Raw genomic sequence first — 25,415 nt, 5'->3', positions numbered from 1 at the left:
ATTTGCAATGACGTGGATGGAACTGGAGGGTGTTATGCTGAGTGAAAGAAGTCAATCAGAGAAAGACATGTATCATATGACCTCACTGATATGAGGAATTCTTAATCTCAGGAAACAAACTGAGGGTTGCTGGAGTGGTGGGGGGTGGGAGGGATGGGGTGGCTGGGTGATAGACATTGGGGAGGGTATATGCTATAGTGAGTGCTGTGAATTGTGCAAGACTGTTGAATCACAGATCTGTACCTCTGAAACAAATAATGCAACATATGTTAAGAAAAAGAAAAAGAAGAAGATAGCAGGAGGGGAAGAATGAAGGGGATTAAGTGAGAGGGGGAGACGAACCATGAGAGATGATGGACTCTGAAAAACAAACTGAGGGTTCTAGAGGGGAGGAGGGTAGGGGGATGGGTTAGCCTGGTGATGGGTGTTAAAGAGGGCACGTTCTGCGTGGAGCACTGGGTGTTATGCACAAACAATGAATCATGGAACACTACATCAAAAACTAATGATGTAATATATGGTGATTAACATAACAATAAAAAAATTAAAAAAAAGTCTATATAGAGGCCTTAACTATGATCTCAACTCCACCTCACTATCTCAAGTCTAGGTGTTTGGAGCTGCTTCTAGGAGTGGGAAAAGCACGTGTGAGCCTTCCAGGCAAAAGGAGCACCAAGTCTCAAGGTGAGAAACAACCAGGAGTATCTGGTCAGCTTGGCTAAAGTGTAGGGTTGGAGGAAAATCTCAGGAAAAGCCAAGTTTGGAGAGTAAGAGAGGGATGGTCTGATGTGTTTTGGAAATGTCCAGAGTGGTGTGGAAGGCCAATTGGAAGGGGATGAGACTAGAGGTGAGGAGCCTCATTTATCTGGCTCAGAGATGGGGAGGCTTGGATCGTAGCAGTTAGCAGTGGGGGTCTGAGGAGAGGGGTTCTTGTCACTTATCACTTCTGCAGCCTGCCCACCATCCCAGAGGACACTGAGCACTGTCCATCTCTTGGAGCTCTGCCCTGAGGCCTGGGAGGACTTGGTTCTGGTCCGAGCTTGGTCTTCACACAGCCGTGTACCACTGGACACATCACTGAAACTCTGGACCTCAACAGCCTCATTTGCAAAATGTCGAACACGCTAGATGATCTCTGAAGCTTCTTTCAGGTCCTATCTTTGGTCTTCCCAGAGAATGGCATGGTTTCTTTATATCCATTTCAAACTGGATACGGTGATATATCCGGAATAAATTAATACCTCTGGGGTGGAATAGATAATTGAGTAGAAAAGAAACTTAAAAATCATGTAATCTGCAAGTTTTCATATTTCTTATTAGCTGTAGAATATTTCATTCAAATGAAATATTATGCAAAAACTCAATAAACAAAACAGATGGCAGCTGACAACCTCAGGCTGATGTGAAAGTAAGAGAAGGGAAGCCCACCTTGCTAGGTTGACGGCTCCGGGGGCAGGAGGGGTGCGCCCAGGGATTAGGCTGGATTGTTCAGACCCCGGGCAGAGTCAGGCTCAGAGTGGAGCATTGAGTTGTCCAGCTCCAGTCAAGGAATGAGCCAGATCATGACCCCCATGATCACAGAGTTAGTGACAAAGATAGGATCTAAGTCTCTTGGCTTTTTTTTTTTTTTTTTAACTGTTGCATGATGAGGTAAGATCCTCAAACAGACACTTTCTTGAAAAGTGCAATGTCAAACATCTTGTAAAACTTTTTGGAATGTAAGATTTGGCAACAGCACTTTAACGCTTTTCTCACACTAAAGTTATGATAATGTTAGAAAGGCATAAGACATTGGGGCCTCAATTATGCATATATCCTGTTTAGGAGTGAATTATGACTTGTTTTCTGAAGAAAACTTTGACCTTGCCTGGATGGAGGTGGCAGAGATGGTATGTTATTTTTTTTTTTTTTAAGATTTTATTTATTTATTTGGCAGAGAGAGACATAGTGAGAGAGGGAACACAAGCAGGGGGAGTAGGAGAGGGAGAGCAGGCTTCTCCGCGGAGCAGGGAGCCCGGTGTGGGGCTCGATCCCAGGACCCTGGGATCACGACCTGAGCCGAAGGCAGACGCTTAACGACTGAGCCACCCAGGTGCCCCGAGATGGTATGTTCTTTAATGTAGGCACGTGTGCTGTTAATATTCATTACACATCCTCAAAAATATCTTTAAATTTGTTGCTTTTTTTTTTAAAGATTTTATTTACTTACCTGAGAAAGAGTGAGAGAGAGCACAGAGGGAAAGGGAGAAGCAGACTCCCTGCTGGGTGCAGGGCTCCAAAGGGGCTCCACACAGGGCTTGATCCCCTGAAATCATGACCTGAGCTGAGGGCAGATGCTTTAACTGACTGAGCCACCCAGGTGCTCCTAAACTTGTTGCTTCTTAAAGAAGGTAAATGGATCTTTCTTTAAGTAGTAACAGAGAATAATTGGCTCCAAGGTCTTGCCTGTGATAATCAAATTAATCAATCAATCAACTGACTATGCGAACATTAGTGAAACAGCTAGTCGCACTTGACACTGTGCTAGGCGTTGGGAATGTAACAGTGAGCAAAGACAGAGCCAGGAGCTGCCCTTGTGGACTTCCAGTCCAGTGAGTGAGCTAGGCAGGTAAAGACGGCTTTCTGGAAGGTGCATCTTCTAGCTTGAGACATGGAGGAGAAGCCCCAGACTTGGAGGAGAAGCCCCAGACATGGAGGAGAAGCCCCAGACATGGAGGAGAAGCCTCAGACATGGAGGAGAAGCCCCAGACATGGAGGAGAAGCCCCAGACAAAGGCAAGGAGCAAAGGGTGGCAGGCGAGAGCTTACCAGATAGAGGGAAGAGCACAGATCCAGAGGCGAGAGAGAGCCTGACCTTTTCAGCAATGTCAAAGAGCTGGGACAAAGGGAACAGTCAGAGAGTTGAGGCTGGAGATGTGGAGGCGGAACTCTATATTCAGTGATGAGGGGTGTGGAATTCATGTGGAGTCCTTTGGGAGCCTTTGAGGTGTTTGAAAACAGAGCCTTGTTTCAGGGAAAGCAGCCTGGCTGTGGTTTGGAGAATGGATTAGAAGAGGATAGACTATCTACGGGATTTGGTGATATTAACCAGTTTCTCATTCGAGAGATTCAGGATTTACAGACACCTCCTGGAAGGACAGAGAGCCTGTGAGTCTCTCAACTTTAGTTTGGGGTTAGTTAAGAGTTATAAGAGGGTGCAGTGTTTGACGTGTATTATCAATTCGATTTTACTCCATAGTGCTTTCACACTGTGCCATCAGGCTGCATGTTCTTACATCTTCCTGTGGATGTTCTTTAGGCTCTTGTTTAGAACATTACACAGGATCCTTCTTAGGAACATCCTGGAGAACTTACTCTTAGGGTGCACACCAGTAATGATTTCCACTTTTCCTGGCTTTGTTTTGAGCTCTGACCATGAGAAGTAGTTTTAGGGACCACAGGTTCCACTTAGGTTGGTGTCTAGGAAGCTCCAAGCCAAATTACCACTGCTTCTATCAAAATGCATTAGCCCTGGTGGCATTTATTAACCTCATTCTGGCTTCATTTTCTGGTTTCTATTTTTAATTTTACTTTCTTCCCAGTTCCTTACTTGCTTGTTATTATTGTATTAAATCTCAAAATGTAGTATCTTTACAAGCCACTTCAATTCCTTTTTGGAACGAGACTGACTATAATTATAATAACATGAAGAAAACTTCTTACATCTTTGCGCCACAGAACAGTTAGAAAGTTAATATTGCAGGGGCTCCTGGTGGCTCAGTAGGTTAAGTGTCCGCCTCTTGATTTTGGCTCAGTCCATGATCTCTGGGTCATGAGATGAAGCCCCACCCGAGGCTCCTTGGTCAGTGGGGAGTCTGCTTGAGATTCTCCCTCCCCTCTCTGTGTGTGCGTGCATGCTCTCTCTCTCTCTCTCTCTCTCCAAAAAAAAAATAAATAATAAATATATTATTTTTTTTTTTAAAAAAGGAGGCTCCATGCCCAGTGTGGAGCCCAACTTGAGGCTCAAACTCATGACCCTGAGCTCAAGACCTGAACTGAGACCAAGAGTTGGATGCTCAACTGACTGAGCCACCCAGGTGCCCCCGCATATATACTTTTAAATGTTTAATTGTGAATTGAAAATTTAGATTCACGTTTTTGAAAGTCTAAGTGTTTGTCTTGACTTATAAAGCAAAAACATGCATTTCTCCATCTTCTTTCCTCTGGATTATAATTTGAATATCACCAACTTCTTCCTTCTAATTTAAGCTGAATAGTAGCATTTCTGTTTTTGTAAGGAGTCACTTATCTTCACCAGTACTTCTATAATTTTTCGTATGGGAGAATTTCTGAGTATTTGCAAAGATTCATTTAAAAATATAAATGTGGTTATATCGGGTTAGTCTTTTTCTGAGTCACAGAAATAACTCTCTCCTTTCCTTCAACAGTCAGGCTCTGTATTACATACAGAAATATGGATTTAAAAGATTTATTCATGTCCCAAAGAAACTAGGAAACTAGTGGGGGAGAGAAGTTAATCCAATCTTTGCTATACAGTGGGATAAAGGCCTCTACCGGGGGTAAGCACAGTGAATGCTTTAACTTTTCAGGTCCCCACTTTTTGCCTTGGTTGTAGGAAGAGCCCTGCTGTGTCAAACTCCCTGTGCTTCTTTGTTCTGTGTCTGACTGTACCACCGTTATGTTATGCTGACCCAGACTATGGGGGTGTCTGACTTCTGGCTCCCCGTTTTTAAGTCAGAAGGCTTGGCGTTACATGCCATGCAAAAGGCTGCAGTTCCTATTCAGACAAAATCTTATCATCGCAGGTAAACTTTAATTCCAGATTTTGCTTAATGAAGTCAATTCCACATTGCTTTGTTAACGATGAGTGGAAGAATGCTTTGCTGATCTGATCTGGAATCAAGGAATTCTATTAAAGGACACATTCTGCAGAAAGGACATTCTCATCAAGTCTCTAATCAATATGCTTTGCAACACCGGCATTGATTTACATTGGTGGATGTAGTAGAATCCAAAAATGGCCACAGTTGTTTTTTGCAGCAATCCCATCCAGAGGCAAAATCGGTTTCTCCCCCTCTTGAATCTGGGCTAGCCTTATAACTTGCTTTGGCCCACAGAATATGGCAGAAACAATATTGTGCAAGTTCTCAGTTGGGGCCTCTAGAGGCCTTGCAAACTTAACTCTCGCTCTTGGGACTTTACTGCTGTCTTGAGCAAGCCTGGATTAGCCTGTTGGATGATGAGATATGTAGCCCACTCATTCCTGTCTCCCCATTGACCAGACACGTGCGAGAGGCCATCCTAGGCTATTCATTCCTCAGCTGACCCGCCTGCTGACCACAGATGCATAAGTGAGCCCAGCTGAGGTCAGAGAAGCCTGGACAGCTCAGTAGAAATACCCAGCTGACCAATGGGTGGTGAGAAGTAATAAGTTGTTATTTTAAGCCACTAAGGTTTGGGGTTATCTGGTGGGCAGTAAAAGCTAAACAGTAGGAGTGCAATTTTGACATTACTGCAGTGGCATGCATGTGCTAGTGGACTGTAGAGCCAGAGTAGAAGGAAGGAAGGGTGTTAAAGGTAGACGAGTAACATGCACTCAGCACCTTCTGTATGCTCAGCTGATGACTTTTTTTTAACCAAAATCAATGAAGGAACAAGTAAACAAGCCTTCTGAACATTGTAGTAGATTACACATAAAGGAGATTCAAACCTCCTAATTAATTATGATTCCCAAAAGCTTTGTCAAAATGAACCCATGTTATTTATGGCAGTGAATTTTAAAAATATCAACTCCCTAATAAGATAATATATAATCCTATTCATGTCTAAAGACAACACAAACCATTTATCTAACCCCACCCCCAGGACCCCAAAAATGAGGGGTAATATTCTAATTTGACTGGATGGCAAATTGTGTAAGAAACCAGGTACTGATCATACCAGAGATATAATTCACAGAAGACTCTGGAAAATAGACATCTTAGGTTTCAGTTTCATTTAATAGCCCTTGATGGGCATCCCTCTGTCTGCTGAGTCCAGGGTTTAACTAGGGGAGAGAGGCGGAACAAGAGGACGAGTGTATGATCTGACTGGAAGGGTGAGGGGAGGGCGGGGATGGCGGGCGCTGTCATAAAGCCATGAAGGAGAAGGAGGCATTGTGCCGTGTCAAGGAAAGATGATGCACTGAGAACGAGGGCTGTCGCCAACTCACTGGGAGGCTTTGGACCATTGGCTTAGGCTCTCTAGCTTTAGTTTCCTCATTTATAAACTTGGCACTGGTTAAGTTGTTCCATTTCTGGTCTTGAAACAAGTCAACCTTTCCTGAGTGAATGTGTGGGCCTCGCCCTTTCTTCCAGAAAGGTCCTAACGAAAGATTTTCTTGATTACAAATAGATTTTTCAGTCCTGAACATGTTTTGATTGTCTGGTGTGTGCCAGGCACTCTGAGAAGGTCTGGCCACACTGTGATGAACAAAATGGCATCCCTGCCTTTGAGGAACTGAAGTATACAGTGTGGGAAAGACCACACAGTGTGGGAAAAGCTCTGGTGGGGCAAATGCCTGGGCCCTCCAGGAAGGGAAGTGCTCAGAGCAGGCTTTCCAGAGGAGATATATCTGTGGAAACAGCTGAAGGAGCAGCACTGGTCAGATGAGGAAGCATTTGTAAGTACCATCCAAGCATAGATGGTCTTACTCCATGGAACCAAGTGATTGTAAGGCATCACTTAAGCCCAGATAACTGTGTGCCCACAGTACTTTGTTAGCTTAAAAATCTGAAGAGTTTAGGACTGCTTTGAGGTGGTACAAACTTTTCATGTACTCGTTGTCATGGAGCCCTGTTTTATTATTTATGAGAACATGAAGAGCCAGGAGAATTAGAGACCTTTAGTCAGACTTCATCACATTCACCAGAAAGAAGATAATTGTGATTACTGAGGAGATTAATGTGGAGGCAGGTGGCACTCTCCTGCACAGTGCATGTAAAAGCCCAGCAAACACCGCAGAATAGAGCTAGAGAGGGTTTTAGGGTTGGGTGTGTGTGTGTGTGTGTGTGTGTGTATTTAAGAGCAGGAAAGCCATCTATTAGAAAGTTGGGAAAATGAGAAAGTACTCCTTTAAAAAAAAAAAGATTTTATTTATTCATTTGACAGAGAGAGAGAGCGCGCACAAGCAGGGGGAACAGCAGGCAGAGGGAAGAAGCAGACTCCCTGCTCAGCAGAGAGCCCGACGCAGGACTCCATCCCAGGACCCTGGGATCATGACTTAAGCCAAAGGCAGACACTTAACTGACTGAGCCACCCAGGCGTCTTGACAAAATACTCTTAGTTCTATTACTCTAACAATCACTTTTTGAATTTTAAATATCTTAATATTTTTCCTAACGGTATATAAGCATGTTACTGAGCTGACTATCCTTTGGCATCAAGACTGACTGAACTGACTGCTCTATCTTGTGGGCGCGAGGCTGCGGAAGTCCCCACCTCTCTGTGCAGCCCATATGGAGCCGAATGGAGAATTCCGTCACCCAGCTCCTAGCTCCCACTATCACACATCTGCCCCGCGTTGCTTGTGTTCCCTGAACTTGCAGGAGGCACGCAGATTTGCTCCAGGTGGATGCACTTTCATGTCTCAGCATCAACAGGGAAGCCCTGGGGCAGGAGGCGGGAGGTGCTTGGCATCGGCAGGAGGTGGGGAGCTGCCGGGTTGTGTCCATGTGAAGTTGATGGGAATCCACAGAGAGATGGCCACTGCAAAGATGAAGCAAGAGCAAATGAATTGAAGCATGAAAGGTATTTGCTACAACCTTTTAGCTTTTCTCTTGAGAGGTGTACTCTTTCTGGTAATCGAGGGGCTCCTCTGACATCAGCCAGGTAGCCGGAAAAAAAAAAGGCAAATGTCCACTTCAGGACTGATGGTCTGCGTTATCTTGGTGTATTGGAGGAGCAAGCTTTATTGATGGCTATCACTGACACTGAAAATATGGATGAAATAAAACCTTGTGAACATATTGCTTGCAAATGAATAGTTTTGAAGCCAAAGGCAAAGTCATTCCTGAGATTGCTTTTGACAATAGTTACTCAAGATGTGGATGTATTGAATATATAGATATTCTGGACTCTCTTTGCCTTGTTGATAACATTCTAATGAGTTTTAAATGTTCTGGTCTCTGATTTCCCATACCATTCATACTGCTTCTTTCCTACTCTTTTGTCTTCACTATTGTTTATTGGTAATTGTTTCAGAAACTGGTGAACATATAAACATGCACACTATGCTCTTGGAAAACAAAGGATGAAGATTTGAAAATTAAATAGTGTTTTGAGAAGGAATTCAAACTTTTTTTTATTTTAATTTTTTAGTAACTTGACTTTTATGGGTCAAAGTCATCTTGAATGTTTATGGTCACCATGCCAGAGGGAAGAGAGAACTCAGTGATTTGTACTAGCTTGCTGTGGCGGGGTAGGATCACGGTCGTTTCCCTTCACTAGAATCAGTCACGGGGCCCCGTCCAACCACAAGGGGGCAGAAAGCGCAATGCTGTGGTAAGCCTAAAATAAAGGAGAACCAGGGATATTTGACAAACGGTACCAACGACTACCACGGCAGGTCTGACATTTTTAGCAGGTAATGTTACAGAAAAGCCTTGTGAGATAAATAATATGCAGTAGGTTTGAGGCAGTGGCATACCTGGCATTTTTTAGATGTTGGAATTAAAGTCTTATTTATAAAATGAATGTGTAGCAGGTTTGAACGTATAACCATCAACGCATCTGTTTAAAAAGGTTAAGTAAATCTTTGGGTGCCTGGGTGGCTCAGTCAGTTAAACGTCTGCTTTCGGCTCAGGTCATGATCCCGGAGTCCTAGGATCGAGTCCCGCGTAGAGCCTGCTTCTCCATCTGACCCTGTCCCCTCTCATGCTCTCTCTCAAATAAATAAATTTTTTTTTTAAAAAAGGTTAAGTAAATCTTTATTAGCCAATAAGAATAGTGGAAGATGCAGTGTCCGTGTTATTGGGGCTTCCCTGCTGCAGGGTTATGCAGTTGGGGAGATCTTTGGCTAAGTCCAAGCATCGGGGAGACATGCTTGTCTTCAGTCCTCTCGTCTCTGCTGAGATGTACACTAGCCAAGCCCACATTTCATAGCTCTGGGGCTGGCAGCTCTGCTGCCCTTGGTCTAAGCTTGGAGGCACCAGAATCTCTCCTGAGGCTGGGAAGCCCAGGGCTAAAGGCCCAGCCTTCCCTCAGGGAACCACCCTGTGATCTCTCTGAGGCCATTCTGCTTCCTGGGACACGCCATCAAGCAGGACCAGAGTCCCTCCCATACCTGGGACCACCAACCTTTGTGCCATTATCAGCCCTAAGCATATATTCTCTGGGTCCTCCTGCCTTCTCAAAGGACAGGAAGAACTGCTGACCCAGAGCATCTACTTTTTCTGCAAAGCATTTAAATTATGCAGCCCACCTATTCCATTGGTCTGCCAATATGATGCCAAGATCTGCCTCACGTGATTGTTGTCATGGTTGAAGGGATTCAAGGAGACTCCTAACAGCAACTGATATAGATACTCCTAATAATGTGAATGAAATGTTCAATTAACTTTAGTAATAGATAATGGACAGGGCAGGGTAGGGTTAGGAGAAGGACATTGATACTTATTTTGCACCTACTATGTACCATGCCTTTTTTTTTTTTTTTAAGATTTTCTTTCTTTCTTCTCTCTCCCTTTCTTTCTTTCTTTCTTTCTTTCTTTCTTTCTTTCTTTCTTTCTTTCTTTCTTTCTTTTTTCCTTCCTTCCTTCCTTCCTTCCTTCCTTCCTTCCTTCCTTCCTTCCTTCCTTCCTTCCTTCCTTCTCTTCCTTTCTTTCTCTCTCTCTCTTTCCTTATTCATTTATTTAGAGAGAGTGTGAGCAGGGAGGAGCAGAGGGAGAGGGAGAGAATCTGAAGCAGTTTCCACACCAGTGGGGAGCTGGACTTGGGGCTCAAGCCAATGATCCTGAGATCATGACTTGAGCTGAAATCAAGAGTCGGAAGCTTAACTGACTGAGTCACCTGGGCGCCCCCTTGGTAAGATATTTTCATATGTTATCTCACTTACCCTTTACAGCAACGCTATTAAGTAGAGAGTTTGAGCCCATTTTACGGATGAGAAAACTGAAGCTCAGAGTGTTCTACGTGTCCATAAAACAAAATAAAAACAGTAGCTATCATTTATGATGCTTTTATATGCCAACCACTGTTATAAGGTCTTTATGAATATAAAATCATTTAATCTTCACAATAAGTCCACGAGGTAGATATGATTAAAAAACAAAATTCAACTGAGTAAATTTTAAAGACCTAATTGGTTCTATTAAGCAGTGTCTAGCATGTAGAAGGGAGCACCCAAGAGTTCTACAAAATGGGAAGGTTTTTATAGGAAGGAGAGTCAGGCAAGAAGTTATTAGCAAAGGAAAAGAAAGGATTGTTTCAGGCAAGGTTACCTTCCCTTAAGGGGAAGGGCAGGGAGTCTCATTAGGTGGATTACCTCATCTTCCTTTGGGGATGGAGAGGACCCATGTGACAGAATCCTCATTGATGTTGATCAGAAAATTCCTGACTGAAGAAGAGTTACGACTACATTGCTGGGGGAAGTTGAAACTGCAGTTAGATTAGGTATTAAGTCCAGATTTGGTGACTTAGCTTAAGTGACACCATTTTGGCCTGTCGTTTTCTTTTTAACAGCACGATAGTCTTATTTTGCAGATGAGAAAATTGAGTCATAAAGTTTAAGAGACTCACTCAAAGTCACACAGCTAGGAAATGGTGAGACCAGATTTGACCCCTGGCAGTCTGGATTCAAAATCCATGCTCTACACCACTGTACTATACGGCTGAGGGATGAGGTAAGGAAAAAGAGGGAATGAGGAAGGGAGGGAGGGAGGGAGGGAAGGGTGGAGGTAAAGAGAGAGACACACACAAATACACACACGTCATAAACTCTAAAATTTGAATGTATTTGTTGAAATTACTTCAGACCATCTGCAAAGGATTTCAGTGCATTTCCAAGGAATTGAGCTTCAGAAATAGTCCTGTGATGGAGCCTAGTACCAGAGGTCAATGAAGAGTGGACTCTGCCCTGATTTCTTAGACAGATACTGAGTGGTTAAATGCTCAAAACAGCTTTCCTGAAAATGGAATATGAAGACTACATTTTTTTCTTTCCAGATGCTAGTGCTTATCACCTGGTTGGCTAGATGCCAGATGCTTTTAAACATAAACACTGCAAACTACCTGGGGTCAAATCTGTAAATAGTGCTGATGATTATACAAGGCAACATTGGCCCTTGGGTATTAAACACTTAAACATTCTTGGGTCTCCAAACAGCTAAGTTACTCTTAGCTCAAGGAGGTGGGTACACAATAGTGGATTCCCTTCTTTCAGCATCCTTTATTGGTAATTCTGAATAGGTGGTCAGAAAGATGAAGTGACTTGTTCCTGCCACAGGAAGAGGACTAAAATCCAGATTTTCTGGCCTCCAGCTTCAAATCATAGTAAAGAAGACTAGATTCCATGGATTTTATTTTACTAACTCTTCCAAAGTTTAAAGGATGATGTAGGTATTTTAAAATGATTTTATGACAGAATATATCTTTGAATAATTTATGCTCAGTGATCAAACTTAGTTTTTAATGTTATTACTTGGTATACTTATTTTAGCTTTAGACACAAAGTTATAAGTGACTATCACATAAACTATTTTACAAATGATATGGCATTTTTTTTTTTACAACACAAATGGTCAAGTTTTGTATACTCAATCAGTATAAATACCTAATCTGACTTGGTCAGATGATCAAAATAAATATGGTCCAGATATTAAAACTCACTTGGAATCACAGATGCCCTGTGCTAATGCATTAAAAATATTCCTGCACACAAAACAAATTTTTCTAAATTGAGTTATGATCTACCCGGAAAATCAATTTACCATTTAACTTAATAGGGAAATTGGCTATGTAAACTGGCTACTATGAGGAACCATTTTTTGAATCAAACAATTACCTTTAGTCTTCTTATGTTTAATTGTACCTTTCCCCATTTTTTTTCAGAATAGATTTGAGGCACACTGATATTTCACATTTTGTAAATTTGAATTTTTGTATTGGGGTTTATGAAAACTGGTCGGCTGAGCAGGCAAACATATAAAAATGTTTTTAAAAATTCTCTTCCCTTCAAAATAATTTCTATAAAGTTTTAATGATCTGCAAAGTGGCATTTGAAAGGTTAAAAAACTGTTATCATGTGCAACAAAGAGTGCTTATCATTAGCAGAAATTTACTTTTCATTGTTGATCAATTTATAATTGTAAAATTTCAGTTCCATTAAAAAAAGTGTGTCCAAGATGGTGGCATGTGTTTGCATTTACTGTTTTAGTTACCCTATTACAGATGATTACAGAGGCATTTGTAAATGCTCTGCTATTTTAAAAATTAATTTCCAGGTCAGTCTGAGATTTTAAAAATAATGTCTTTTAGGAAACAGACTCTTGTGGGTATAATATTTACATTATTTAAATTTATGCTGAATTTGCTGTTTGTACGAATGATGAGATTCAGTTAAGTACATTTCTAACCACTACTCTGGAAATTTCTGAAAACAAAGCAAAACTAGGAAGAAGGCACCAACTTACACAATAAGTGTAATTTAGAACTTAAATACATTACGGTAAAATAAGTTATAAGCATTAATAGGACAAAACCACTTTTTCTTAAAGTCTGTGCATATTCATATTACATTAGAAGGCTTTTGCTTGAGTAGTTTCTCTTTGAATCATTTATATATTAATATGCTATGCATTATGATGTTATTAAACACATGATGTAATACAGGCAAATTCATTTTATAGAAACTTTAAACAAAGGAATGTCTTAATGTGATCAACCCATTTTACCATGTACAATGCATGCATTTTAATGTTTGCCACAGAAAGAAAAAGAAAAAGAATAAAAGTAACAAAAGTGTGCTGAAGATCACTTTCCAGGTGGGGGTGGGCTGCAGAGTGTAAAGGCATAATCCTTCCATTTTTGCTTTAAATGTTTGGCTCCTCACCACTGCACCAGAGTTGCTTTCTCCTTTAAGTTCATTTTGACCTTTTAGTTCCTTCCATCCTTCCATCTTTCCATGCCCAGAAAGCAGGTGTGGGAGGAAATTGGTTTCTTTATGAACCCTCCTCCCAGCCATAATCACTTCAGATCCACTCCACTCGCAGGATTCTGTGCTAGGCTTTGTGTCTGGATGAAAACCCTTAACACATTGTGAAATTTAATACTGCATTTTCATATGCTTAAATCTCATTCATCTTTTAAAAAGTTTGCAACATTTCTTCCCTCTTAAGGACACAAGTACAATGTGGAAAATGCTTGAAGGTAGAATGCTGTGTGATAGGTTCTTTGGAGTTTCGGGGGCGGGGGCTCTGAAGTCAATTTGCCCCCCCATCTAAGTTTTAGAAATGTGAAATCTGGCAGGGACATCTTCAACTGGGTCTGGGGGGAAGGTGGACCTAATGACCTCTAAGCTGATGAACTGACCCCCGACCCCCATCCTCCCATCCCCCCCCACTCTAGTTTCTGAGATGAAATTTTGAAAATTATTTTTCCGGAGGCTGTGACTACAAACTACGAATGGAAGAGTCATCCCCGAGGCTCACTGATTGTAACCCGGTGAGTATCTTGCCAAAACAGAAGAGTCACACCTGAGGGGAGGGTGTTCACTCTGAACACAGAGCTTCAGGGACGTTCTAGACTCAGGTGGAAAGTCTCTAGACTGTAGCTAAAACTTTTCATCCGTCCAGATATTTACAGTTTGAAGGGCTTCCCCCCTGATGTTTTTGGCAGTAAAGGAGAAAATCATTTCTCCTAAGGGCATTTGAAATTGGCAAAACAAACATGCTGTGCCGCAGCTGAGTCTCCCATACCTTTGATGTTTTCGCTGGGGGCTCAGGGTCGGGACACGGGCCCGTCAGAATCCAGGGCTTCATCTTTTAAAGTCTTTGTGTCCACAATACCTGGACAATCACTTCACATACCACCTGCTGAGGCCTCATTTTTTTTTTCTTTTCATTTTTTAAGAAAAGACTCCCTGTCGTCTAGGCAAGTTTCGGGAACTGATTAACTCCTAGGAACGCTTGCATGTCTGCTGGCCCCAGGTGGTGTAGACGCCAAGCGTGGACCAAGACCCCGCGGCGCCCCCGATGTGTCATCTCCCCAAGCGACAGTGTGCACCTCTCACATTAACACTTGGTTCCGCTTGGGTCTCTTCCATCTCCACCCCTCCTCCCGGAGCCCCTGCCACCATCTCACCTTCTCGTCTCCTCCCACGCCCCTGGACCGAGCATCCCTTCTGGCAGGTGGGGCTGGGGGGGAATGTCAAGTCCTCTGGGAAGGGGTGCAGAAGGGTTAACCAGGAGAGTCTGAGGCCAGGTGGGGCGCCCACACCCGCCCCGGTCGCGGTGGGCGTCGGAGGTGAGGGGGCGCTGTTCGGGCAGCAGTGCGCCGGGCGGCGGGCGGGAGAGCTGCCAGGCTAACGGAGAGGCCGGCCAGAGTGGGGGCCGCTCCACCGCCGCCGCCGCCGCCGCCGCTGTGATGCGGAGCCGGTGCTGCGCCGGGCGGTGGAGTCAGAGCCCGGGCGCGGGAGCACGAGTTGCAGCATCAGCACCGGCGGCGGCTGCACCTGCACCAGCTCCCGGGCCCCGCGCTGCGCTCTCCGCCCCGCCGCGCCCGGGGCCGCTGCCCCGCGCTCTCTATGGATGTCAAGGCGGCCCCCAACGGGGTGGCTACCATCGAGGACCGGATCCTGCGGATCACCGGCTACTATGGCTATTACCCGGGTTACTCCAGCCAGAAAAGTAAGACGCCGCGGGGCTGCCTTGCTCCTGGGCGCCGGAGCGGGTGGGATGCGGGAGGGCGCGCCGTCCGGACACCTGCAGCCCTGCCTGTGCAGCTAACGCTACCCTGCTGGCGGTGGGGCCGCTGGGGCGAAAACTATGTCCGTTGTCCTCGGTGCTGAACCGCGAGACAAAACGGGGGCCCGGGCCATTTGCGCCCAGGAGTTTGTTAACAGGCGCAGCCTCGGGGTCGGTAGCGCAGGGCGGGGGGGGGGGGGGGCCGGGGGGGGTGGGGGCCGGCCGCCGGCGGGCCGCCCGCGGGGTGGGGGGGGGGGTGCCCGGTGAGCGTTCCTGACAGCCGTCGGCCGGCTCACCTCTGGCTTATCTACGACCGGGGAAGGCTGCCATGGCTGTTTACTTAGCGCAAAGTCAGCCCTAGGTGCTGCACTCCACCCCCCAACCCCACCCCAAGCCCCTGCTAGGTGCCCGGCCGCGGGCCGGGGGCGCGGGGCACGCAGGCTGGGTGGGCTCGGAGGTGGGGCCGGCCCGGGGCCGGCGGAGCCAGATGTGGGTCCCGGCGCAGGCCGCCTGGGCTTGTTCACTCGGGCTGTCGAGACGTTGCCAGCGCGGGAATTACTCCTGCTAAAAATGTCTTTGCGAGGTCCTCCACCCTGGGCCGAGAGAGAACCTGCTCAGGTCCTCAGAGACCCGTGCCTACGACTGGGGGTGGGGCGGGTGGAAGGGGGAGGCGCGACAGGGCCAGGCGCCCGCGCTGCCCGCCGCACGTCGCGGCTACTTCTGAGCCCGAGGAGGCTTCTCCGTTCCGCACCGGTTTTCTCCCGGCCAAGCGAGGTCGTGCGGCGCAGATGCTTTCACGTTTCTGGAGCAGTTTTGGGGGGAGGGCGGTGAGGCGCGCTCTATTCTGTCCCCTTCCCCCAACACACAAACCTACTGGCTATCTTTGCTGGAATTAGTTCAGCCAGCGAGCGGAGCGAAGCTCGTTTTTCTCCGAATTGGGGGACGAGTTGCGGCTTAATTCCCATGCAGGTGGGATTTCGCTTTTCCTATATCAATGCATTTCTGTCGCAATAGATGGAGCTTAATTGATATTTTTTGCTGTTATTTTTAACCGGAAACCTTGCAAGAGCCTAGATGCGTTTCTTGATTGGTATTTTTCGATGACATTTTGGGGTCCGAGCAATGTTACAATTTCTCAGAAGCAGACAAACCCTGACACGTAGACGAGAAAACACTTTTTTTCCCCCATGGAACTTTCTCCCCCACTATGCTCCATCTCTATTTAATAATAATCCAAGAGCTTTGTTCTTATAGAGATATTTTCTCATTTAATATTTCATTTGGTTTCAGGAAAGGCCTATCTGATTTGGATGGTTTCTGTCTGTTTTTAGAAGCTTACATTATTCATTTTCCATACAAAAGTAATTATATAGTGTTAGAATTTTCTGGAAAGAAAATAACACACTGTGGAATGCAGTTTGAAGTCTTTGTACTATAGACTCAGAAACTTCTTTTTTTCCCCTATTGGCAAAGGGTTTCTTTTTTAACCCTAGAAACCTCTGTGGAAGCACTAGTATTCCATGTGGAGATTACTTGGATTTCACCTTTGAATATTTTAATTAGGAACGATGGGATTTTTGGTTACTTAGAGAATGGAGAAGCTGTGCAATTACAAGACTCAGGGTAGTTTATTATTGTAATTTTTATAACAATGGAACTTCAGTTAATAAAGAACAAACCAAATGGAATCCTGGAAAAGTGACATTTTAGATAAAATCGTGTTCATATTATCTTTTCGGACTCGGTCAAATAACTGGTCATGTATCATTTGCAGAATAATAGGACAAAAAGAGGGAAGAGTGTTGGCTGAGACAGTAACTGAAGCTAAAAGGGATGGAGATACAGTTGGCATAGTTATTTGTGATGGGCACTTACCTAACTTCAGGTCACAGAGCTCAGTGAAGACAGCATCTCACAAGCACAGAGAATTACATGATCGTCAAAGAACTTTCAGGATGTTCGTGCTTTCAGAGTTGGAAAGAGCTTGCCATTTTGCACAAAGAGAGACTAGGAGAGGAGAGGGCTGGAAGAGAGCCAGGCAGCCGAGCACCATGAAATAATCCTGCCCTTAATGCAGGCTTCAACTAGTAAACAAACACATTGAAGCAAACCAGTACAATATGGTCAATTGATTTAGCTGTTACCAAGAATGAGCAACAGCTTGGGGAAAATCTGGAGGGACATGTTTAGGAAAAGGCTATGGGGAAGAACGTATAATATGTGAAGACAAGGTGACTTTCCCATTTTCTGACTGGTTATGTATGAGGCCTGAAGGATGACCTCTGTGTATCTATGCCATTTACCTTTTTAGAGGTAAGTGGGGACTCACCTCTGAGAAAATGCATCAATGATCAGCCTCCTGTTAATGTATAGTGCTGCCATCCCTGGCAGTCTGGAAGAGGAGTACCTTGCCCAGAAGAAATTCTATTAGCCTGATACAAAAAAAGAAATGTGTGTGTATATATATATTACACATATAATATATAATTTATAATATAGATGATATTATCAGGATAATAATCAAGGTACAGAAATGATTGAAGCATTTGTCTAGCTTCGAGTTACTTACAGCCTGGTAGGGGAAATAGATTCATCCATTCAACAAGTGTTAAGTGAGCACCTCCTGTGTGCCAGGAATACATCCGTGAACAAAACAGACAAAAATGCTTTCCTTTTTAGAGCTGAAGTTTCAGTGGGTGAAGACAGGCAATAATGTGAACAAACAAACAAACAAATAAGTAATGTAGTCTATTTCAAGGTGATCGGTGCTTTTAAAAAATACCACAACAGGGTAAAAAGAATGACAGATTCTGAGGTGGGGGGGTAGAGATTGTGGCAATTTTTACGTCAGCTGAGACTTCATTGAGGAGGTCACAAGCAGGCAAAACCTTTGAGGTATGTGAAGAAGTTAGACATGTGGACATCTGGAAGATGTTCCAGGCAGAAGAAACAGCCAATACAAGGCTCTGAGGTGGTACGTGTCTGGCATGCTAGAGAAAAAGCACAGAGGTCTGCGTGGCTGAAGCGGGGGTGAACAGCTGGGAGAGTGGTTGGAGGCAAGGTCACTGTGGGTGCAGGGCTCAGGTAAAGTAGGGCCTTATAGGCCATCATCAGTCCTTTGGCTGGGGAGCCTTTGTGGGGGTGTTGACAAAGGAGTGATGTGACTTGACTTTCAAAAGGATCAGTTTGGCTGCTCTATTCAGGCGGGGGTGCAAGCAGAGAGACTAGTTAGTATGTTACTGCTCTAACCTGGGTGAGAGAGCATGGTGCCGGGGAACCAGAGCGGTAACACAGGTGGGAAGAGGTGGTCAGATTCTACAGATACCTGAAATTAGAGCTAAGTGGGATTCCTGATGGATTGGATATGGCATCTACGAGAGAGAGGGAGAGAGAGAGGGAGAGAGGAGCAAAAAATGATCCCGTCCTTTCTGGTTTGACCGACTTTGAGTTGCCAACAGCTGAAGTGTGGAAGGCTTCAAGGTAGAGAGGCTTTGGGAGGGCGGGGGGTAAGGATAATATTTTGGAAATGTTACCTGTAATTGGAGATGAAGGGTAAGCCTGGAATTCAGAGGAAATATCTGATTGGAGATATAAATTAGGGATTTTTCAGCATTTGGATGGTATCTGAAGCCCAGGACTGATGAAATCTCCAAGGAATGAATTTATGTAGAGAAGAAAAGAGGAACAAGGACTGAACTGAACCCTGGGGCTCTCAGACATTAAGAGGCTGGGGAGAAGAGAAACCACCATGGAAGACCAAGAAGGGGGGGGGTCAGGGAGGTGTGAGGAAAACCAGGAGCATGTGATACCCTGGAAGCCAGTGAAGAGTTTCAAGGGGAAGGGATCAGCTGAGTCCCATGCTGCTGAAAAGTTAAGTAAAATAAAGACTGGTAACTGACCACTGAATTTGGCAACTGGGGATCTTTGGTGACCTTGACTAGAACCTTGGCAAGAGCAGGTAAGGTAGGATAAAAGTACTCAAATGTGTGTAAGAGAAAATTAGAGAGAGGACTTGGAACTGTGAGTATAGGTAGTTCTTCAAGGGTTTTTTTTGTGTGTGTGTGCAAAGGGGAGCAGAGGAAATGGGCATAGTAGGGTTAAGAAGTTGTTTGTTTTTTTTTAATTGGAAGAGATAACAGCATGTTTGCGTGCACTTGAGAGTGATTCAATAGAGAAAGAACAATGAGTGATGTTGGAGAGATAAGGTGTGGAATCTACTGCACAACACAAAGGACATTTCATGGATGTAGGGCAGAAGATGTGGGTGCAGGTTCTGGAAGGTGGGTAACCAAGATGGTGGGGGTCAGTTGAGGTTCTCTTTTGTAGCTTTAGTTTTCTCCAAAGAGGAAGCGAGGAATCAACTGAGAGTGAGGGTGGGGGAGGGGTGGTAGTGGTTGGAGGAGAGAGAAGGTGTGAATAGTTAAGCAGGGAGAGTGAACAGACTGGGGAAGTGCAGTAAGGTTGTCTGGCTGCCTTACCGGGCCCACTTCAAGCTTCTGGCCACAAATATAAAGTGAGACCAGTCAGTAGGTTGTTGTATTCACTGACACAATGACGACATGGAGCAAGTGAAGAGAAGGTTTTAACCGGAGTTGCACATTGTCCAATGGGTATAGTACAATAATAGGGACAAGAGAGTAGTGAATGCATGCAAGGGAGGCATTACTGTAATGACTGACCATAGCATTTAAAACTGGTAAGGAGAGGAGAGGAAATCAAGGTAAAGGCAGAGAAAAAAGAGGCGGTAAGGATCAGTGGATTGCAATCTCGGTGAGAGCAAAGGGTAGCAGAAGTTAGCTGGAAGACAAGATGTGGTGGTCAGAGAGAGAGAGCTATATGCTGTAAGATGTTATTTCCATTAAGTGAAGTCAATTTATGTTTTACTGTATTCCATAATTGATATTTTTGGGGTGAGCCTTCTCTTTTGTGTTTGCATAAGGAGGCAGTATGTTAATATGTAGTGAATTAAGCCCTAGAGGTTTGGAGATTGATTCTAGTCTTAAACCTGCCAGGAACTGGCTCCACGACCTTCCCTGTGTACATCAGTTTCCTTGTTTGTAAAAAAGAGTATAGAAGTTGCTGCCTCGGGACAGCCATGCAGTAGGTCAGCTTTGACAGCTTTCAAAAAAGTTCCGTCCTCTGTGGAACCGTCTCGCTTGGTAATCGCTACTGTGCTTACTTTGCCTCTCTCTACCTCACCTTCCACCTCAGATGGTGACCAGCTGCCTCTCTTTATTCTATGTCTTTGGCACCTGTTGGCCTTTTGCTTTCCTATGCCCCATTAGTGACCAGGTTCTGTGGTTGGTTACTGTTGGTAGCCGTGATGGTGCAGTCTCTTCCTCTTGCTCTGATCCCAGCCCTGACCACCCCATCCCCAGAGAGAACTCCACCAACCTCTGGGTCTGGCTTTCTGACGTCCCCGACAGCGGCCATAGACTTAGCATGTCTCAGCTGTCTCTTCTCACCCGACTTTCGCTGCGCAAACTCATTCAATCCCACGGCTTCACCATCTCCTATGAGTCCGTATATCTAGGACTTCTTTTCCTCTTTTCTGAGTCCATTTCAGATTTCCTCCTAGAATTCCTACCTGAATGTCCTGTTGGCATGTCACACATAAAACTAAATTCATCAGCCTGTCCTTAAAATATGCCTTTTCCTTCTTATTGTGCTTTTTAGCTTCCAATATCTATCTGACCAATTGCCTGGAAACCTGGAGTTATCCTCAAACCTCTACCTTTTTTTTTTTTTTTAACCCTGTATTCAGTTAAGAAGTCCTACCTGTTCTTCCCCAAATATGTGTTTTCCATCCCTACTGGCACTGCTTTAGTTTTATTCATCACATCTTTCCTCCAGCCTCAAACCCTTCTAATCCAGTATGCACACCTTAACAGCGTTTAATTCCCTAAAATGCAAATCGGTTCATCTCCCATCCTTGATCAAATGCCTGGAATAAATCTTCCTTTTCTGTGGCATAAAGTCCAAACTCCTTAGCATGCCACAATCTGAGCCCAGCTTACATTGTTCTATTTTAGCACACATTTCCCCCACTAATTGCCAAAGTAAAGCATGCTTAATGCAGAAAACCTGGAAGGCAGAGAAGCAAAGAGAGATTAGAACAAAATTACTCATAATTCTATCACCCAGAGGTGATTAGTATTAACATTTTGGTTAACACTATCCTTTCAGGCTTTTTTATATCCATAGACATGTGCAAATTCTTTTTATTTCATACTGAACATTTCTCTCATTGGTCTCTATATTTTTAATAAATGTAATGTATTCACAGTCTTCCATGTATTCAAGCACCTTAATCTACTTAAGTTGTTGGATTTTTAGCCCAGTTTTGTTGTTTGTTTGTTTTTTAATTTCATAGCCGACATGGACTTCACAAACCCTGGGCATAGTCTCATCAAGGAGCTCATTGTTTTGATAACATCATTGTCTCCATGCTCTTCTCCTCAGTGCCTTTTTACACTCTGGCCAGATGGTTCCTCTCCCTGTGTCTCCTTCGTCACTCTTTGGAAAGCTCCTATTTATCTTTAAAGGCTGAGTTTAAACGTCCTGTCTTCTGTAAAGCTTCCTGATTGCTCCAGGCTGGATTAATCCTCCCTCTGTGCACCCCTAATACTGTGTACTCACCTCTGCTCCAGCATTTAGCACACTATTTTCGGCTGTTTACTTTACACCAGGCTGTCTCACCCACAGAGCTTGGGGAGGGCACGGACTGACTTTATTTATTTATTTTCCTCTTAGGTAAAGTGTCTAGTACATTCTGGGTGCTCAATAAAGTTTATTGTACTAGTGAATGAATGATTATAGTATAATTATAGTTTCCTTTGAAGAAATGGGAGAGTTAATTATTTTCACACAGAAAAAGAAAGTGCATGATGGTAGCAATTGGAGGCACAGAAAAAATACACCAGCTATGAATAGATGTGCCTATTCAGAGAATGAAAATACCCCAAATGGTATTTTGTGATCACTTTACCTTTGTGGTTATAACTTCTGCATTTTCATCCTTCTTATTTTCTTCATCTCGTTTTCTGTGCTTGAATGGAGGGAAAGGCTTTTTTTTCTTTTTTAATACACGAGTTACTAGAATTATAAGAGATACAATGTGGTCCTTCCCCCACCCTCTTTTGAAGTGGTTGCCATTGGTCTTCATGGTATAATATATAACATTTCCGCACTCTAACTGATGTAATGTTATAAAATTGTAATGTTACTCCACTCTAATGGAGTAAGTTATAAAATTGTCTCTTATTAGTGAAAGGAACGCAATAAATATTTCTCCCAGTTCGTATTTTGTTTTAGCCTGATAATAAGCTTTATGCTTCTTTGTATGTGATAGGTAGTGTTTTGTAAACAGTTAAAAATAATTACCATTGATATGTAGTATTGAGAAGTCTTTGTAACACAGTTTTTAACTGTAATGTATAAGGGCTATGTTGATACTGAATATCACTGTGTATGTTTACTAATGTTGGATAACATCCAACGTGGTCATTTCTGCAGTGCTTCTTTTGGCATGTATTTTTCATTCAAACTATAAATTTACATGTAAATTGGGTATTTGTATTATAAAATACTACTACTAATAGCTAACACGTGGGTTTAACATCATAAAGTATAAAGTAATTCACAGATATACTTTCTCTGGAAAGTCTATCTAAGGCCTGTTTGGGGCCTTCAGGTCTAATGCAAAGACCAGAGGATCCTGCTCTGCTACTTCTTAGCCTTTAAACTTGTGCAAATAATGGGGCGCATGGGTGTGTCAGTAGGTTGAGGGTTGGACCTTTGGTTTTGGCTTGGTTCATGATCTCGGGGTCTTGGGATGGGGCTCCACACTCCGTGGGGAGTCTGTTTGAAAATTCTCTCCCTCTGCTCCTCCCCCTGCTCTCTGTCTCTTTCTAATAAATAAATAAATAAATATTAAAAAAAATAAACTTGCACAAGTAACTTAACTCTTCAGGTCAACAATTTTGTTCTTGTAAAATGGGAATAATAATAGTTGTTTCACAGGTCATTGGAGAATTATGTAAGATAATGTATCCCGAATGTCTGGCACAATGCCCAGTTCAATATATGGAAGCTGTTAATGATTATGGAGGAAACCGGTAGAATTGGTTTCGTCATCAGAGAGCCTTGCTCAGTTTTTCCTGGGTGAATAAGTGACTTACCACTTTTTTTTTCTTCCATATCAAGTGTTGTATTTTGAATTGTTATTGGAAGTTGCATTCTAGCAATGTTAAAGATAATTTATAGATTATCCGAGTTCATAGTGTATTTTTATTATTGGACATTGCCTTCCATTCCTTATCCATTTCTGGCTTGTTTGATGCTATGATCAAAAGGGGCAGTATGTAACGCTTACCTGGATTGCCCCTAAAAATAGTTTAAAATGGGTTGGAGGTCATTTGTGATAAGGTTATTCCCAGTGGGTTGATCTAAAAGAGAGGAGACAAATCTAGGGCCTATGAGTGACAGGATGGGTCTGCATGTCTGGAGATACAGATATGCAGACCTCAAAGTAGAAGGGAGTACAGAGGGGTGCCAGGGGTGTGGGAGAATAGGGACCAGGGAATGGGGGAGGGGAAGCGTGGAATCCCATTTGAAGATGGGTAGCATGGGATGGGGCTGAGTAGGGTTACAGGATTGGGAGGGCCACCAGGTGAAGAGGAAGTGAAGGCTGAGGATTAATTTGGAACTAGTCTGTTGGAAGTTGCACTGTTTCTTTAATTTGCGGAGTCTTAAAGGGACACTTCCTTTTTGGGCTATTTATGTAGCAGTAAACATAACAGAGTATTTTATGTTCTACTCTAAAAAATGCATCATTATGTTATAAACACATTACATATTTCTACATAATCTTTGGAGTTAATTTTTTTAAGTTATAAAGTGTTTAATTATTTACAGACCCAGAAGGATATAGAGAAAACAGAAAATAACCTCATCACCCTAACCCAACTGCTGTTATTTTGGCTAATTTCCTTTCCTCCTAATGTGTATAGGGCTTCACTTCTTGAATTTTGACAAATATAAACTAGAGTGTAGTCATAATTCTGATATACACACAATTTTGTGCCCTGTTTCTCTTCTGCTTAACATTTTAGGATAAGCATTTTGTAATTTTGTTGCATTTTATCTGCTCTGAGAGGCTGGAATTAGATTCTCCTTTCAGAGAGCTTGCCTTAAAAATTTTGTGCAAGCTGGCTCTCAGTTGTTTGAGACTAAATAAAATGGAGAGACCTGGAGTGTTCATGAGGGCTTGTTTGGTTTCTAGTTACAGGATTCCATTTGAGCTGGCTCTAGAAAAACGGTGATTGAAAGGAGGCCAGGAGTGTCCCCCAGATTTGGGGGGGCAGGGATAAGGTGGGATAAGCTAGCAGCAGGTCCTGGCGTGTGATAGGGAAAACAGGAAGCCCTCTTTCTCTGACTTTCATCTCTTTTTCTGGCACACGTTCTCCATTCTTGTCTCTTCCTGCAGGCTGGCTTTCTCAATTTCCTTGTCCAAATGGTTGAAAATAGCCTCTACCAGCAGTCCCGGTGTTTATGTGTCCTCTATTCAAGAGAGCAGACAGACTGAGCAGAATCTCTTACTTCTAAATCCAGATTCCCGGAGAGAGGGATGCGTTGGCCCAATCTGTGTCAAGTGCACACTCTTGATTCTATTGACTGTGATGGTTTGGGGCAGGGTCAAGTGACGCAATCATGCTGCCAGAAACTCTCTCGTGTAAGTAACCTTTTTGACCGCAGGGGAAAATGTTGTTTCCAGAGAAGAGGGGCAATTGACTGGACAGTCAACTTAATATTATTTGGTTCACAGAGTTTTGCATAAGAAAGGTTTTTTTAATATATCAAATCGTAGGCTTCAATCAAGAGCCAATCTTTTCTTTCTTCTGGTTCTGATTGTTTTTAGAGTATATCTTGATAATATTTATTTATTTATTTATTAAGATTTTATTTATTTATTTGACAGGGAGAGACACAGAGGGAACACAGGCAGGGGGAGGGAGAGAGGGAGAAGCAGGCTCCCCGTGGAGCAGGGAGCCCGATGCAGGGCTCGATCCCAGGATCCTGGGATCATGACCTGAGCCGAAGGCAGACACTTAATGACTGAGCCACCCAGGCGCCCCATCTCGATAATATTTAGTGAGGTCATAGATACTATATTCCTACAAACTAAGGAAATCCAAGTGTCTGTTGAGAGTATAAGTCCCTAGGGACTTCTCTTTTAAAGTACCCAGCCAGTACTGCAGACTACTTATTAAGTTTTATTGAAGTGCAACTGCTTACATCAAGTTTGGAAAACATATTTGATTTTCTAGGTCAGATAGGGCAACACACCAGTTCCTTCAGGCTCAAGGTATAGTAACTGAAGATGATGTTTAACACTGTATATTTTAAACAGGCATTGAAAATTACACTTTTCTGCAGTCTGGAATTTTCTATATTTAGTCCTGGGCTAATGCCAAGA

General features: G+C 43.5%; 1 protein-coding gene across 1 annotated transcript in view; it reads left to right on the top strand.

The window, feature by feature from the left end:
- The first annotated feature begins 14,778 nt into the window (after positions 1–14,778).
- Positions 14,779–25,415, top strand: part of SLC35F4 (solute carrier family 35 member F4) — a 220,753-nt gene continuing 210,116 nt past the window's right edge. The window contains exon 1 of the mRNA XM_025869964.2: positions 14,779–14,881. Coding sequence (XP_025725749.1) covers positions 14,779–14,881 — 103 coding nt within the window. The remainder of the gene's footprint in view (positions 14,882–25,415) is intronic.

Source organism: Callorhinus ursinus, unplaced genomic scaffold (assembly GCF_003265705.2).
Source record: "Callorhinus ursinus isolate GAN/ISIS: 27379988/994484 unplaced genomic scaffold, GSC_fseal_2.0 scaffold8, whole genome shotgun sequence".
In the NCBI taxonomy this organism is placed as follows: domain Eukaryota; kingdom Metazoa; phylum Chordata; class Mammalia; order Carnivora; family Otariidae; genus Callorhinus; species Callorhinus ursinus.
This window is presented reverse-complemented; position numbering and strand designations above follow the sequence as displayed.